This window comes from Mangifera indica, chromosome 5 (assembly GCF_011075055.1).
Source record: "Mangifera indica cultivar Alphonso chromosome 5, CATAS_Mindica_2.1, whole genome shotgun sequence".
In the NCBI taxonomy this organism is placed as follows: domain Eukaryota; kingdom Viridiplantae; phylum Streptophyta; class Magnoliopsida; order Sapindales; family Anacardiaceae; genus Mangifera; species Mangifera indica.
Genome location: NC_058141.1, coordinates 10852160 through 10866831, shown reverse-complemented (window position 1 = coordinate 10866831; position 14672 = coordinate 10852160). Strand labels below are relative to the sequence as shown.

The following is a 14672-nucleotide window of genomic DNA, read 5'->3' as shown; positions in this document are numbered from 1 at the left end:
AACTGCATAAAAGAAATTTTTTTGTTTCTTTCTTTGAAGAATAAAGATCAGTTCTTATATTTTTATAATTTACTATGATTTCATCCGTACATGATTTGATTAAAATTTTTACTTCACTTTTAAGTAACATTGTTGATGCAGGGGGCCATATCAGTTAAATGCATCCTTTGTCAAGTAAAAGCAATCATCCGCCACTCCAGATTTTGAAGAAGCTTCTGAGTAACTCGATTCATCTTCTTGATAACTCAGTCACCATTCTTCCTGGAGATCCTCCTCCACTACTTCTTCACTTTCTGACCTTATCCTTCTCCACTGGTTGCAAATCTTCTTCTAATCCCTTCTAAATTTATCATTTTCCACTAGTTCCAATTCTTCCAATTTTGTAGAAGCTTTTGTTCTCCCTACTTTTCAAAAGAGTTTGTTGAATCTTGGGCTTTTTCGTACTTAAAATAAAATCCGTAAGGACATTGATTCTTGATCATGCCTCGAACTACTGTTTTCCTGTTACTTTTACTTTATGACTGGATTCCAAGTGAATTTGTTTAAGGTTGAAACAAGTTTTGCTTGAACAAATCTAAATATGAATAAGAGATAATGAGTTCGAACCTGAATAAAAGTTTGGAAGTACAAATGAAAACAAGTCTGAGTCCAAACCCAAATAGGTATCTTGCTTGGCTCGCATGGATCAATTTGTTAATAAATAAACTCTAAAACGATATTGTACAACCGAGCCTACCGACCCTGGCATGCAAACTTGAAGCTGATCAAAATAAATCTGAGTCAAAATACACAAACCTGAGTTAAGTGCGAGCCAATCACAAACATTAAAATTATGAAACGAATCAAACACGAACACATATTCAACAAGCTCAGCGAGTCTGAGCCTCGACTCACTGAAAACGAGCCGGGCCTGGTTCAGGGCTCAGCTCGGCTTGTCTTCAGCCCTTCTACCTAAGTCTGGTTTTCCACTACCCCTGTCTGAGCTTTTGTTCCCGTATCTTATGTCTGAGGTCCTGCTACTCACGTTCGATTATGTAGCAATCTTAAGGATTTTATATCATGTATCCAAACTCACACGTTGCTGACATCGTTGCTAATGCTGCTATCAGTTTCACTTCTCACGCCAACCACAACAGTGCTACTGTTTTTCCATTCGATATCATCTTGCCACTGCTATTTGCAAAACCCTTTCCTGACATCTCGAAAATTAGACTGTTTGCTGGTCAGAACTGTAAAAAATTGGCAGGAGTGAGTATTTTCCATACTTGATGTGCATGGCTGGCTGGGTAAGTAGAAAATATAAACATATCTTAGATATTTTATATTATATACTATATATATATAATAAAAGAAAAAAAGTAAGCATAAGGAAAAAAAAATGAGGTCATTTTAATTAATGTCTCCGATTTATGCGGTTGAGGCTATTTTATTTGCATGTCACCAACGAAATGCAATTTCAGATGGATCTAAAACCATCTGAAACCATCGGTTGCAAATGGATTTTTAAAAGAAAATCAAATTCAAATGGATCTGTTGATAGATATAAAGTTAGGTTGGCTGCTAAGGGTTTTATTAGAAAACTTAATATTGATTCTTTTGACACATTTGCTCTGTGACTGCAATTTTTTTCATTCTAGCCTTTTTTGTTTTGGGTTCAATCTACAGACTTTTCATTCATCATATGGATGTTAAAACTATTTTCCTAAATGGTGAATTGGAAGAAGAGATTTTATATGGTGCAATCAGAAGACTGCATTATTCTTGAACAAGAAAATAAAGTTTGTAAATTATAAAAGTCTTTATCTGGCCGAAAATAGGTACCCAAATAGTGACATGAGAAATTTGATCATGTATTGCCTATGTGATGATTTTTCATCTTTTGAAGTTGATAACTGTGCTTATGCTAAATAGTGCTTTCTAATCTGGATCCAGAAATTGAAATCCTGCAAAACTAATGAATTGCTTTATAGGCACCCAAGAGGAGGCTGCTCATGCCTATAACATTGCAGCAATTGAGTACAGAGGGATCAATGCAGTGACCAACTTTGAAAGTACATACATCAGGTGGCTAAAACCAGGAGCTGTACTCCTCTTCCTTTCCAAGCACAAAAAATAAGTTTCAAGTCCCAGCCCATGGCAACTCTCTCCGATTACATTATTCTAAAGGCCAGACAACTAAACCTCTCCATCTTCAGTTCCAATCCTTTTGAAGTAAAGCCTTAGACTGTAACCCTGAAGCACAACACATTTTCCATACCAAGATACCTATCTATACTCCTTGCTCCAAGTCATCATCTTTTTCTTCATCAACTGCTCTAAGCCTACTTCTGAGGTCTTCAGCATTTAAAGAGCTGGTGGAGAAGAATCTGAAAAGCACCAAAGGAAGTAGTGGAGAGCATGATTCCAAAACCTGCCACAACAAATAGGCAACAATCATGAAGTTGGAAAGATGTTCTACAATCAAATTGTTGTCAACCCAGTTCAATATATGAGCCCTTCTTCCAAGATGTATTGGCTGGCTTAGCATTTTCTTCAGAACATGTTTTCATTTGGTAAAGGAATAAAACAGCAGTCTCTTTGGAATGGTGACTCAGCAATGCCCTGTACAGGTATAGGGAGTGCGGTTTGGTGTTTTCTTTTTTCTCATTCACATTCAGGAAAGTAATTTAGTTGCTCTTGAGGGTAGATAAAGTGAACTCAAAATGCATCATATTTTTTTTTTTCCAATAAAACTATGCGCATTCAGTTTTGACTATTCAATTGGGTATCTAATGATAACAATAAAATAAAATTTAATCGTATGATAACACATAATTTATATACCCAATTAAATATTCAAAACTGATTTTGCATCGGATAATTTTACATTAAAGATAAACCAATCAATAATCCCTTCAAAAAACACTTGGAATTATTTTGGATCTGTTACTTTTTAATATATCTGAGCTATATAACAACAAATGTTAAGGGTGGGGATTAAGCTAAGCAGAAACAAGCACCCCCTTAACAAAAGAAAGATTAAAGTACAAATTCAATAAAAAGATGACCTCTATTACCGTTTACATATCTTTTCATTTCTTGTGTGTTTTTGGGGAACTGCGCATGATAGGCAAGTATCTCGAAACAGAATATGGGCAACCGAAAAAATGGAAAAGATTTTGGCAATCTTTCACTCCATCCTGCTCACTTCCTTGAGAAGCTAAATGGCTTAAGTAGGTTTCACCCTTGTATATAAAACGCAGCTGCTGCCACAGAAGTACGCTTAATCCAACATTTACAGATATACTAGCAACGAAAAGATAAACAAGAAGAAGACCCCTAGTAGACAAATGCTCAGCAGAGTTCAGCAAAGCAAGAATGATTTCCTTCATAATTGCCAAAGCAGTATCAGTGCTGAGCCCATGTAAGTGGATACGAGACCTCAATGATACAGGCGGCCAGATTTGCAACCCCGCATTTATAGACATGATTGCAACATAAATCGTACTGACAACCGTTAAAATGAGGAAAGTGATGAAGTGCCGGTGATTAGCTGCACCGACACAGTTCCCGATCTGCATTATGTGAAAAAGGAATAGCCAGCTGTTGTTAGGAACTAAAATTCAATGAAACTAAGACAATTAAAGAAAAGAAAGATGGAGAACAATAGGATCAGTGTTGAAAATATAAAACCAAATCTTGCCAAATAACAGTCTCTAACACAACAAACACATAATTTCCAGCTTCATAGAGCTAATCACCAGGTAAGGAAGATAAATTTACCAATGCAGCCACTCCCAAATAGAATGTATCAGTAATAAAATCAATCTTCCAAGCAAAAGAAATAAAAACTAAGCCCAAAAGAAGAGGCAGCAACCCTTCATAGCCTAACAGCAGTGTATATTTTAGAAGAAAAAGAAACTACTTGTAACGGGAAACTTTTAATATCCTAGAAAAATTCAAACTCGATATTTTACTCTGGGAAACAGTTCGGAACTTCTTATCTCAGAAGAAAATCAAAGATGAGATTAATTTTTGGCTTGTTTGAGATAATATCCATTAAAATAGAAATTTCGACATTTCTTTTATACGAATCAAGGAGAATTAGATTAATAAGATGTCACAAAAACGATCAAGGTGTCCAAGCAACCCAAATTACTGCCCAGAGATATAAGATATACCCTAAACAGCTCCAAGACCAAATCGACTGCACCAAAAAAATTTATATTAGAAATGATGCACTCTATGAAATCAAGTGATCATCAATATTAATATTTACCCAAAGCCTTCTTGCATGCAAACAGAGAGCAAAATTCATTATTATTATTATTTTTGAAGCCTCAAAAAGAAGCAAAAAGAAGAACTCTATAACTAAACTAAAAATTTCCCTATCAATTAGCTTTTCAAGCTCCAATGCTTTAATAGAGCTGAATAAGTAATGTTTCAACAGAATAAGACATCCAAAATAAAAAATCTCCAACAAAATAAATCATCTCCAATCAGAAAAGTTGACCAAGTACTTACAAATGGGCAATGATGATCCAAGTCAAGTACACAAATTCCACATATCTGGCAGTGATGACTTCTAGGACATTTTGGTTTTGAACAATAGTGACAGAAGGTATAGTTTTCAAGGTCACCTTTCCCCACAAGTGGGTAGGTACCCCACATAATGCTTGGCGGTGTACCAGCACAGCTGAATGCTGCAAGGCTGAAAGTAGAAAGTGTAGATATAGACAGGATCGTCGTGATGGTCAAGTGAAAAATCCCATAAAAGTAGCTAATCGAGAAAACAACAGGGTATACTGCCCACACTCCACCACCTGCACTTAGAAATAAAGTAATCAATATTAGACTCATTAAATAAAAGCAGCAACTAGAATGAGCTAATATGCAGAAGAAAATATTTTAGCCCATGCAGGGGTGCGAAGATGGAGAATGAAAATAAAATTCTGAAATCTTGCTGTCGGTGGAAAAAGCCATTGTATGTGCAACAGAACCTGCTGACAGAATACAGATGGACAGAGTAAATTTGATGGGAGCAGGCTGGGAGCTGGCAGCAACCTCTAAACACATGGATTGAAGGATGAGGAATATGCTAGAGGATTTTGAGTAGTCTTTTATACCAGACATCTTCTCCTTATGTTTCTTTTGTTATTGAGTTTTAAATAATTTTTACATTTTTTTTAGCCAAAAGTACTTTGCTATTTATTTTGCTGGTTACTGAATTTAAGTGATGTTACTATTCAGTTATGTCATTAGGCCACAATGTTATATAAAAGTTTGGTTTTGAAATTATTTTCTTGACTAGGAGTCCAAGTCTGTATTTGGTTACAACCAGTAGATTCTATAGAAATAACTTTTTGTAAGGCCAAACAAGCCAATGAGATCAGATAAGTTCACAAAACTTTTCTTGGTGTAAGATATAAGAATGACAATGCCTTACCGGTATTAAGATGAGTTTCTATATATTACCAAATAACCTCTAGAACCCTAATTATATTTTCTTAAAGAAGGAGAAGAAAAATTATCTAAAAGGAAAATAAAAAGTGAATGTATGTGGGCATGGGTGTGCACGCTCAAAGAGAGTAAAGGAGCCAAAATTTTACAAACCATCAGATAAAAATATTAGACATTTAAAAATAAAAGAAAAAGAAATGAGTTACAGAGACATACATATGACGAATAGCATAAATATGAGGAGGACACAAACAAAGAAACAGTCACGCAAACGTCTCCAATAAGAGTATTTGCTTTCCCGTTTCCATATATTTTGATTTGTTATGGCTCCACACCAACCACACTTGAAAGTAGGGGTGTAAGATGGAAGAATAAGATGCAATCCACAACCCCAGCATGTTGGCTCATTATCATCAACAGTCGTCGCCACAAAGTGTTCCTACAAGTGAAACAGCTCCTTCATGTTATCACTTAGATTCTATTTTGTGCTGCAAAAATGTATCGTCAATCTAGCATCCCACATAGCAACGATAACATATTCCATACTTAGAAGGTATAAGAGTTAACTGTTAATTTTCTACCAATCACATGAAATTACTAGGCAGCATTCATTCAATAAAACTTCCAATTGGTTATGTTTGTTATTATAATTTAATCTTTTAGTTTTCTATTACAAACTTTGAACTTTTGCTTGTCTCTCAAATTTGAGATTTGATCAAATTAGCACTTCTATAAGAAAGTTATTGAACTGATCCCTAAGTTTTTTACCCTATTAGAAGATTATTCTACTCAACAGGAAGCATAAAGGTATATATAACTGAATAAGAAATAAAAATAAGGAAAAAAAGCAGTAGATACATATGCTCTACACGAAAAGTATTCATCCATCTAAGGTCTAAGGCATCAAATGAATCTGTGCAGACAGCACAAACAAAAACAGAAAGATTACAACAGCATGAACAGCCCCAAAAAATGCAACCATGATCAACTTAAAATTCCGAGCCAATTTAGATGAATAAAAATAAAAAGAGGTGTTTTCAAAATCTATTGACTATTCTCCTTGACTGATTATTAATATTATATGTGCACATGAGTTAAAAATAAATAAATTGAAGTTTTCTTACCCTTGATAATAATTGCAACCAAATTAACAAGCCAGTTATCTTTTAATTCTGTAAGAATCTCACTATAGAACTTAACTGTACAAAGAAAATACAAAATCATAGTCCACATTCTAACTCATGAAGTTATTCTTAAAAAAAGACCATGGTGATCCACCAGGAACTCAATCCTTTTCCTCGTAATATATCAAGCTTTTTCCAAGTACAGAACATATGATAGGAAAAAAAAAAGGCAATTGAATAAAATTTAGTACAATGAAAATAGTTGAAAATTTTAGAAAATTTCTGAGTATATATCAAACAATAAAAATAGATGAAATAAAAAAAATTTATACATTTAGGAGAAGGAATCGAAAACTTACATCGGCCGAAGCGGCCATGTGTGGTTTTAGTGTCGAAGGTAGAGCACAGTTAAGAGAAGTCGAAGGAGAACGAAATTGTAATTTCGTTCTTCGACTTGGCTTGGGCTTCCGGATCAACCAATCTGAGCGAAGGTGGGCAACTTGCGCTAAATATTGGCATTACACTACAACATCAACTTTGGTGGTCAAACCTGTGTAAGCCGTCCTCCCTCAGTACTGATATACGTAGGACTGCATATAAAGGAAATTAATAAATGGCCAAAAGTTTACCACCCGCCCAAGTTTTAACCCAAGTTTAAAGCATACCTGCAGTTCAAAAATAAACCCCCTCACCCATATAAATTTTCTGTTAGAAGTAAAAATACAATTATTATTTTACTATTAATATTAAAAAACATAAAATTTATTATTTTTTTTCATAAATTTTAAAAACTAGCAACTTCACGTTTGCTTAAAGTTTTTTAATTTCGAAAAGTAACATTTCCCCCCATAAAACCTAAAGTTTATTTTCAATGGCTTTCCGACAACTCCCCTTTAAACCCAAAGTCGTTGTTGTCCCTCTCAAGAGCACCCTATCATTTGGAATTGTATGTATCAGACAAATCCAAATGATTTGTTTGGACGATAAAGGTATTATCCAGGCAATGCCTTTGTCGTCCAACTCTAGATCATCCAAATCGATGACACTTCATCGTCAAGAAGAGTTGTTGATCTAGAGATGATAGATAATGTTTTGTCATCCTGATGTTGTTCTACTATCGTTCTGACCACAGTCCGTTCGCCATATTAGTTGGTTGGAAACGATTTTCAAACTCTTGAGAGAGAAATGATAACTTTTTAAAACTTTATCTTATGGGAAATTATTATTTTTCAAACCATAAGGGGATAATGATATAGATTTCTAAGTTTAGTGATAAAATAACAATTTTACCCTTATTTATAATAAAATTTTTTAATAGAAGTTAATTCATGAGTAAATATTTGAGTTTTTGAATTGTCATAAGTATGTTTTGAAATTAGATTAAAACTTCGGTGGAAAATAGTCCTTTGGCCTTAATAAATTAGCGAATTAAGGGTTTATCTTGATGAGTCTATGGGTTCGATTCGATCATGCTTAAGTTGATATGTCTGCCTAAACATTAAGACCCTAGATATGACTTATAGTTTTCATTCTTTTATGGCATTAAGTGACCTACCAAAAATTTTTAATTTTTATAGGTTAGGCCACATCAACTCACGGGCCTTCCCCACAAGCTTTGACGTTAGAATCATATTCAAATCAAGTGAAATTTAATTAGAGTAGAGTCAAGTTCAAACTCGCCTAAAAAGTAGATTCTCTAAAAGATTAATAATTATAAATTATTATTATATTTGATAAAAATTAGAAGGTGTAAATAATTATTTTGTTATATTAGATCTAATAAAAAAATAAAAAAATATTATTTTATTTAAATGTTTTAAAGATTACTAGACATAATTATTTTAAAATATTCATCATGTTGTTTATTTTATTAATTAAAAATAAAAATATTTTTGTTCTTATCAAATAATAAGTAATAATATAATTATAACAAATTCAAAATTATCTTTGTAATATTTTAATTTCTAAAGTGAAGGTGATAATTTGATTATCTCTTATGTTATATGTAACATTATTATAAGTACTAAAAGATTATGGTAATTAATAAATCAGTCAAATTAGGAGGTTTTTTAATTTGATATGGCCGCCTCAACATTAAGACCCAAGACATAACTCATAGTTTTCAATCTTTGTGGTGTACGATAATCTGTCTAGTTTTTTTAATTTTTAAAAATTTTTTATAGAGTATATCGCGTTAGCCTACTAGCCTTTCCCATAGATCCAAGGAGGTCGGTACGGTCTATAAATTTGTGAGTCATATTTACTAGGTTAGGGTTTTTTAGCTTCAAACCATATCGGTTGAGACAATCTATTGTCAGGACTAAGTTTATACGATTTTAGCTAACACTTCATAGTTTATATACATATGGCTAAATAAGACGACAAGTCAACTTGAATCGGACGATGCATGATTCGGTATTGTCCGTTATGTCATGAGCCTTATTATGCCAAGGCCTGCCAAAAGGTGGGGTCCTTAGGGATTGTGTTGGCTTGCCCCCCAACATTAAGGCCAAAGGAACCCTGACCCACTGCTAGGTTTAGATACAACCAAGAAAAAAATAAGGTTTGTTGATTTGCCAACCACAATTTTTGCCTACTAACCAATTGTGGTGCTTGACTTCCTCGAATTTTGCTTAACTCAATAATTTTTGTTTATTTAACCAATTTTGGTTTACAGATTTTTGCCCAAAATTCATTTGACTTCCTCGAATTTTGCTTAAAATATTTGGCTTAAGACTTTGTCGTTGAAGTATTAGAAATTATGGATTCGAAGCCGAGCTCGGCTCGCATCCAGCTTCGGCTCATTTTTTAATGAGTTTATTCGACTAAGCCGGATTTTCAGCTCGAGTTCGCTAGTTTTCGGTTTAAGTTTATATCAAAACGACATCGTTTTGTGTATATATGAGAATCAAAACGATATCGTTTTGTATAAAAAATTTTTAAAAAAATATACCGAGCCAATCCGAGCCAGCTCGGGCTCGGCTCGAGTTCGATTGAGCTGAGCAGAGCTCGGCTCGTTTCGGGCTCGAACTGAGCTCGAGCTCGAGCTGACTCGGCTCGAATCTAACCCTAACCACGCCACATCAAAGGGGGGCATTAATACAATTTGGTACGTTGGTGGGGGTTTCAATGATATTTTCCAAAATTAAGGGGTTGTGTCATAGAAAGGTTAAATGTCCTTTAGTAGCATATGGCCGTTGGAGGCTTTGGCGATTTTTTTAAAAATTAAAAAGTAAATTGACTTTCTATAATTAGGGCTAACAAAATATTTTATAATTTATAGTTTTTTAAATGTATTTTTATTAGATAATTACTTTTAATAATTTTTTCTAGAAATTATACAACCAAAACATGTTACATTTCAGCCAAGTTTTATGTTAAATTACGTGGGTATTTTTTAAATCACTATTTATAATTTTTCACGATGATTTATCAATAACAAATATAAATAAAATATATTTAATTTAAAATTATTTAATCATATAATAATATATTATTATTTATATATAAAATTATATATATTATTTAGGTATATAATATTACTTATATTATAATACGTAAAAAGACTATTTCCCAACCAAGTTTGTTAAAATAACAATTCCTATTATTTAAGTTTTAAAAAAGTCATTCTCATCCGTTATTTACTTTCATTAGTAAATTTTTTAAGTTAAATGATAAAAATGTTAGTTTACATAATTTTTTTTTTATTTTCTCTTATTTTTTATGTTTTCTCTTTTTCTAATATTCTTTTTATTTTTTTCCTTTATCTTTTATATTTCCTTTATCAAAAGTTTGAGAGTAAACTATAATTTTTGAAAATGTCAAAATGTTAATAAAATTTTTTAGAGAGATTTTTTAAAATTCAAAAATTGTTTAGAAATGTTTTTGAAATTTTTAAAATTTTATTATATCCTTCAATAGTTTAAAAAATAATAATTATATTTCAAAATGAGTAAAAAAATAACATTGTAAAGTTTATTAGAGTTTTATTATTTTTTTAAGGAATTTAAATAATAAATTTTTAAACTGATAATAATATGTTAATAATTTGATATTTATATCGATTATATAATTTTGTAATTTCATTAAAATGGTAAAATGGTCGTATCTGAATAAACCAATCAAATTCACTATCAAAAGTAGATGATGGCTGGAATTGGAATTTCAAAATTTAAAGGGTCCAAATTTATCTCATCAAATATTGCATGGGACATGGTGATTTGGCCATTAAAATATCATCCGTGCGAGCTCTACTCCTATTAGAAGTATGGCACATCGAATCATAACTGTTTCACTTTTATGAGTAAGTTCTAGAATTCATGTAAATACAAAGACCGCCAATTAACTTTATCTTTCTCTCAGCTATAAAAACCCTAATTTGACTCGAACGAATTCCCTCTTTCAGCGTCTTAATTTTCAAGAAGACAGTCGTAGTTATTTTTGTGCAAGATTGCGGTGATGGCAGCAGCTACAGCGATGCAGACGAGCCGCGGTGGCGGGTTGAGAAGGGGAGCTGGCGGGATGGAGGAAGACAAGATGGTGTTTGAAACGACGGAAGGAGTGGAGGCAATCACGAGTTTTGATGGGATGGGAATAAAGGACGATCTGTTGCGTGGAATTTATCAGTATGGATTCGAGAAGCCGTCGGCCATTCAGCAGAGGGCGGTCATGCCTATAATCAAGGGCAGAGATGTAATTGCACAGGCCCAGTCTGGTACCGGCAAGACCTCTATGATTGCTCTCACTGTTTGCCAGATGGTCGACACTTCTTCTAGAGAGTATGTTTGCAAGCAACCCTAATTTCTTTATTTTTTAATTTTTTGTTCGATGTTTTGTTTTTTCCTATAAACGCTAATGTTCCTTTATTTTTTTTTTTATTTTTTTGTTTTATTTTTTGGTTTATTTGAATCGCGCGAAATTGTTGGTTTAAAATTTATAACTCTTAGTTGTGAATCATAATGGTCAATTATATGATCATAGGGTCCAGGCATTGATTTTGTCACCTACGAGGGAATTGGCGTCTCAGACGGAGAAAGTGATACTGGCAATTGGTGATTTCATAAATATACAAGCCCATGCTTGCATTGGGGGCAAAAGTGTCGGTGAAGATATTAGAAAGTTAGAGAATGGAGTTCATATTGTATCTGGAACTCCGGGCAGGGTCTGTGATATGATCAAGAGGAGGACATTGCGTACTAGAGCTATTAAATTATTAGTCCTAGTGAGTTAAAATTAATGTTTAGTCTGATTTTCTCTGTGGCACTTACTTTTAAGTTGATGAAGTCTGGTATTGATGTTTTTCTTTTTTGTGTTGTTAGGATGAATCTGATGAGATGCTGAGCAGAGGGTTCAAGGATCAAATTTATGATGTGTACCGATATCTTCCACCAGACCTTCAGGTTTGCTATTTGTCTTTGTGGTATTGATGGGCTTTATATTTGAATAATGTAGCTTGATCAGAAGATGGAAAGAGATAGCAATCTGAAAATGTAGTCTATAATGAGTTTTTTTTCCTTTTTCCACTTAATGTTCTTTTCATACTTTATCATCGTGTCACAATAGTGCATCTGTCCTACATATTACATCTTACTCTGTCTGATTGTTCATTTTAATCACCAAAATAGATGATAGTTATGCTCAAGTGTGGTAAGTTGTTGCAATGATATTTAAGTCTTTGAAAATGTTATTGTAGGTTGTCTTAATATCTGCTACCCTACCTCATGAAATCTTGGAGATGACAACCAAGTTTATGACAGATCCTGTAAAGATTCTTGTGAAGCGTGATGAATTGACTTTGGAGGTAAATAATTGATGTACTCTTGGTTTGTTGCCTTTTTACATTAATCCAAATCCTTAGACTAGTTCTCTATGTAACTTTTCTTTGTGATGACAGGGAATCAAGCAATTTTTTGTGGCAGTGGAAAGAGAAGAGTGGAAGTTTGACACACTCTGTGATCTTTATGATACCCTGACAATTACACAAGCTGTTATTTTCTGCAACACAAAACGAAAGGTAATATTTGGCTACTGGCTTTAAATTTAAATAGAACATGAGTCTTTTAGGTATCTATTTTCACTTGGAATAGTGAGAATAATAGTGAAAGTTTTGATGCGTTATGCTTTTGAGATGATCTTCTTCGTTTTGCTTTCCAACATTAAAATAGCTTGTCAACCCACAAATCTACTGGGGAAAACATTTAGTTAACAGTAATAAATGGTTATGTATCAAGCAGTGGTCTGTGTATATATATATATCTATATATATGTAATGATAGTTCAGGTGAACAGTGGATTCATTGCCTGCAAATATAATCTAATTCTCAATGTTGAATGAACATGCATTTTGAACTTAGATTGACTGATGGTGGTGGGAGAAACATTCTCCCAATTGTTTTCTCCTTCCATAAAGTTTTCACTTTCAACTTGCATTACCGGATTTTGGATTCTCATAGTAGGATCTTTGGATATATGGTTTACATATTTTTTCACAGGTGGATTGGCTAACTGAGAAGATGCGGGGCTACAACTTTACTGTCTCATCAATGCATGGAGACATGCCTCAGAAAGAAAGAGATGCAATTATGGCAGAATTTCGTTCTGGTACTACCCGTGTCCTTATTACGACAGATGTTTGGGCTCGAGGGCTTGATGTTCAACAGGCAAGTCCTTTTGTTATTTATTGCATTGTGAATGTATTAGGAAAAAAGTATCTTTTTGATCATTCTTTACAGATTAGCTTCATGTTAATATTTTCTTCAGGTTTCTCTTGTGATCAATTATGACCTTCCAAACAATCGTGAGCTCTATATCCACCGTATTGGACGCTCTGGTCGTTTTGGACGCAAGGTATTTATCTATTGTTATTATTGTTATTGTTTTGTTGTTGCAGGTCAATTGTTATTTCTTTGCCCCTACAAGTACTGAAATTATAACATTATTATTATCGTGTTTTCATCTTTCTGGTCATATATATTTGAGTTCTATCACAAAGCATGCAAGAAATTGTTTTACATAAGCCTCTGAAAACCTTTGTTGACATAAGAAATCAGAATTTGGGAACGGCACATTCACTGCCAAGTTAATGATTTAAATTTCAACAGATAGTAGTTTACCTAGTTTCTTACCAAACTATATAACTAAAAGGAAACATTATAGGTTTGTCATGATAGAACTTTTAAGTGTTTCATCCTTTATAATACAATTTGTCTCACCTGATTTGCATAATTGGCCTGTGTTAGCTACTTGAATTGTGTATTGTTACTGAAATGGGATTTTATTATGGTTTTACAGGGTGTGGCTATAAATTTTGTGAAAAATGATGATATCAAGATTCTTAGAGATATTGAGCAGTATTACAGTACACAGATTGATGAGATGCCGATGAATGTTGCTGATCTGATATAAGAGATGTTTATGATTTCAGTCAATGGTGGCAATGATGCATATAATTATGTGATGAATTTTTCTGGGCTGTTGTATTTGTGTTTTTTCTTATGAGTCTGTACTAATACGGGTTGGTGTTTAATGACATTTTGATTTATTTTGGTGACATGGAACTTATAACTAGGTTGGTAGGGCTAATTGATTAAGACTCTTGTACCTCGACAAATTTTAAAACAGTATGAGGGGTGTATCATAAGCTATATGAAGTATTGTTTTTCTCTTAGCACATGGCTTCTGTGTATATAATTAGGTACATAGATTATACATACATATCATATAATTAAACTATTTTTAAAATATGAAGTATTGTTAACTTTTCTTTTAGCACGGTGCATCAGCAGCCACTTGTTTATATTTTTTATATAATTAGATGTAGTTATTTTAAATTAAAGATAAAATAATATTTAATTATATTAAATTAAAATAATAACATGGTTTTACAAATAAAATTTTAGGTATAACAAACTTAGAATGAAAGTCTAACAACTGTCTATACAAACTGAGTAACTTGTGGTTCGAAATTCTTGTTGCTGTTGCTGTTATATTCATTTGTTCACAGCAGCATTTTAATAACCCTGCACGACCCACCTCTAATTAGATCTTCACCTGCAAACAATTCATGAAATCTCCACCGTGGTCATTTGGTCACAATTTTTTTGTTAATGG

At 33.1% G+C, this 14672-nt stretch overlaps 2 protein-coding genes and 1 long non-coding RNA gene across 5 annotated transcripts; 2 read left to right on the top strand and 1 right to left on the bottom strand.

Annotated features, from left to right (window-relative positions):
* Positions 1–626: 626 nt before the first annotated feature.
* Positions 627–2754, top strand: LOC123217776. Its single transcript, XR_006502531.1, has 2 exons — positions 627–1286; positions 1971–2754. It is a non-coding gene; the product is annotated as an uncharacterized LOC123217776 (long non-coding RNA).
* On the bottom strand, positions 1936–7156 carry LOC123217775 (protein S-acyltransferase 11). Of its 3 annotated transcripts, none has more exons than XM_044638903.1 (5): positions 6923–7156; positions 5656–5878; positions 4504–4802; positions 3048–3554; positions 1936–2410 (listed from the first exon to the last, which is right to left on the bottom strand). In XM_044638903.1, the coding sequence occupies exons 1-4, from the start codon at positions 6938–6940 to the stop codon at positions 3072–3074; spliced, it is 1023 nt and encodes a 340-aa protein (XP_044494838.1). In that variant the 5' UTR covers positions 6941–7156; the 3' UTR covers positions 1936–2410; positions 3048–3071. The 3 variants fall into 3 exon arrangements, with proteins under 3 accessions (XP_044494838.1, XP_044494839.1, XP_044494837.1); XM_044638904.1 differs by having other exon boundaries at positions 3057–3554; XM_044638902.1 differs by lacking the exon at positions 1936–2410 and having other exon boundaries at positions 2887–3554.
* A 3718-nt stretch (positions 7157–10874) lies between these two features.
* Positions 10875–14229, top strand: LOC123217056 (eukaryotic initiation factor 4A-3). The gene is made up of 8 exons (XM_044637805.1): positions 10875–11341; positions 11544–11784; positions 11882–11962; positions 12256–12363; positions 12457–12576; positions 13055–13222; positions 13323–13409; positions 13854–14229. The coding sequence occupies exons 1-8, from the start codon at positions 11022–11024 to the stop codon at positions 13965–13967; spliced, it is 1239 nt and encodes a 412-aa protein (XP_044493740.1). The 5' UTR covers positions 10875–11021; the 3' UTR covers positions 13968–14229.
* Positions 14230–14672: the final 443 nt, after the last annotated feature.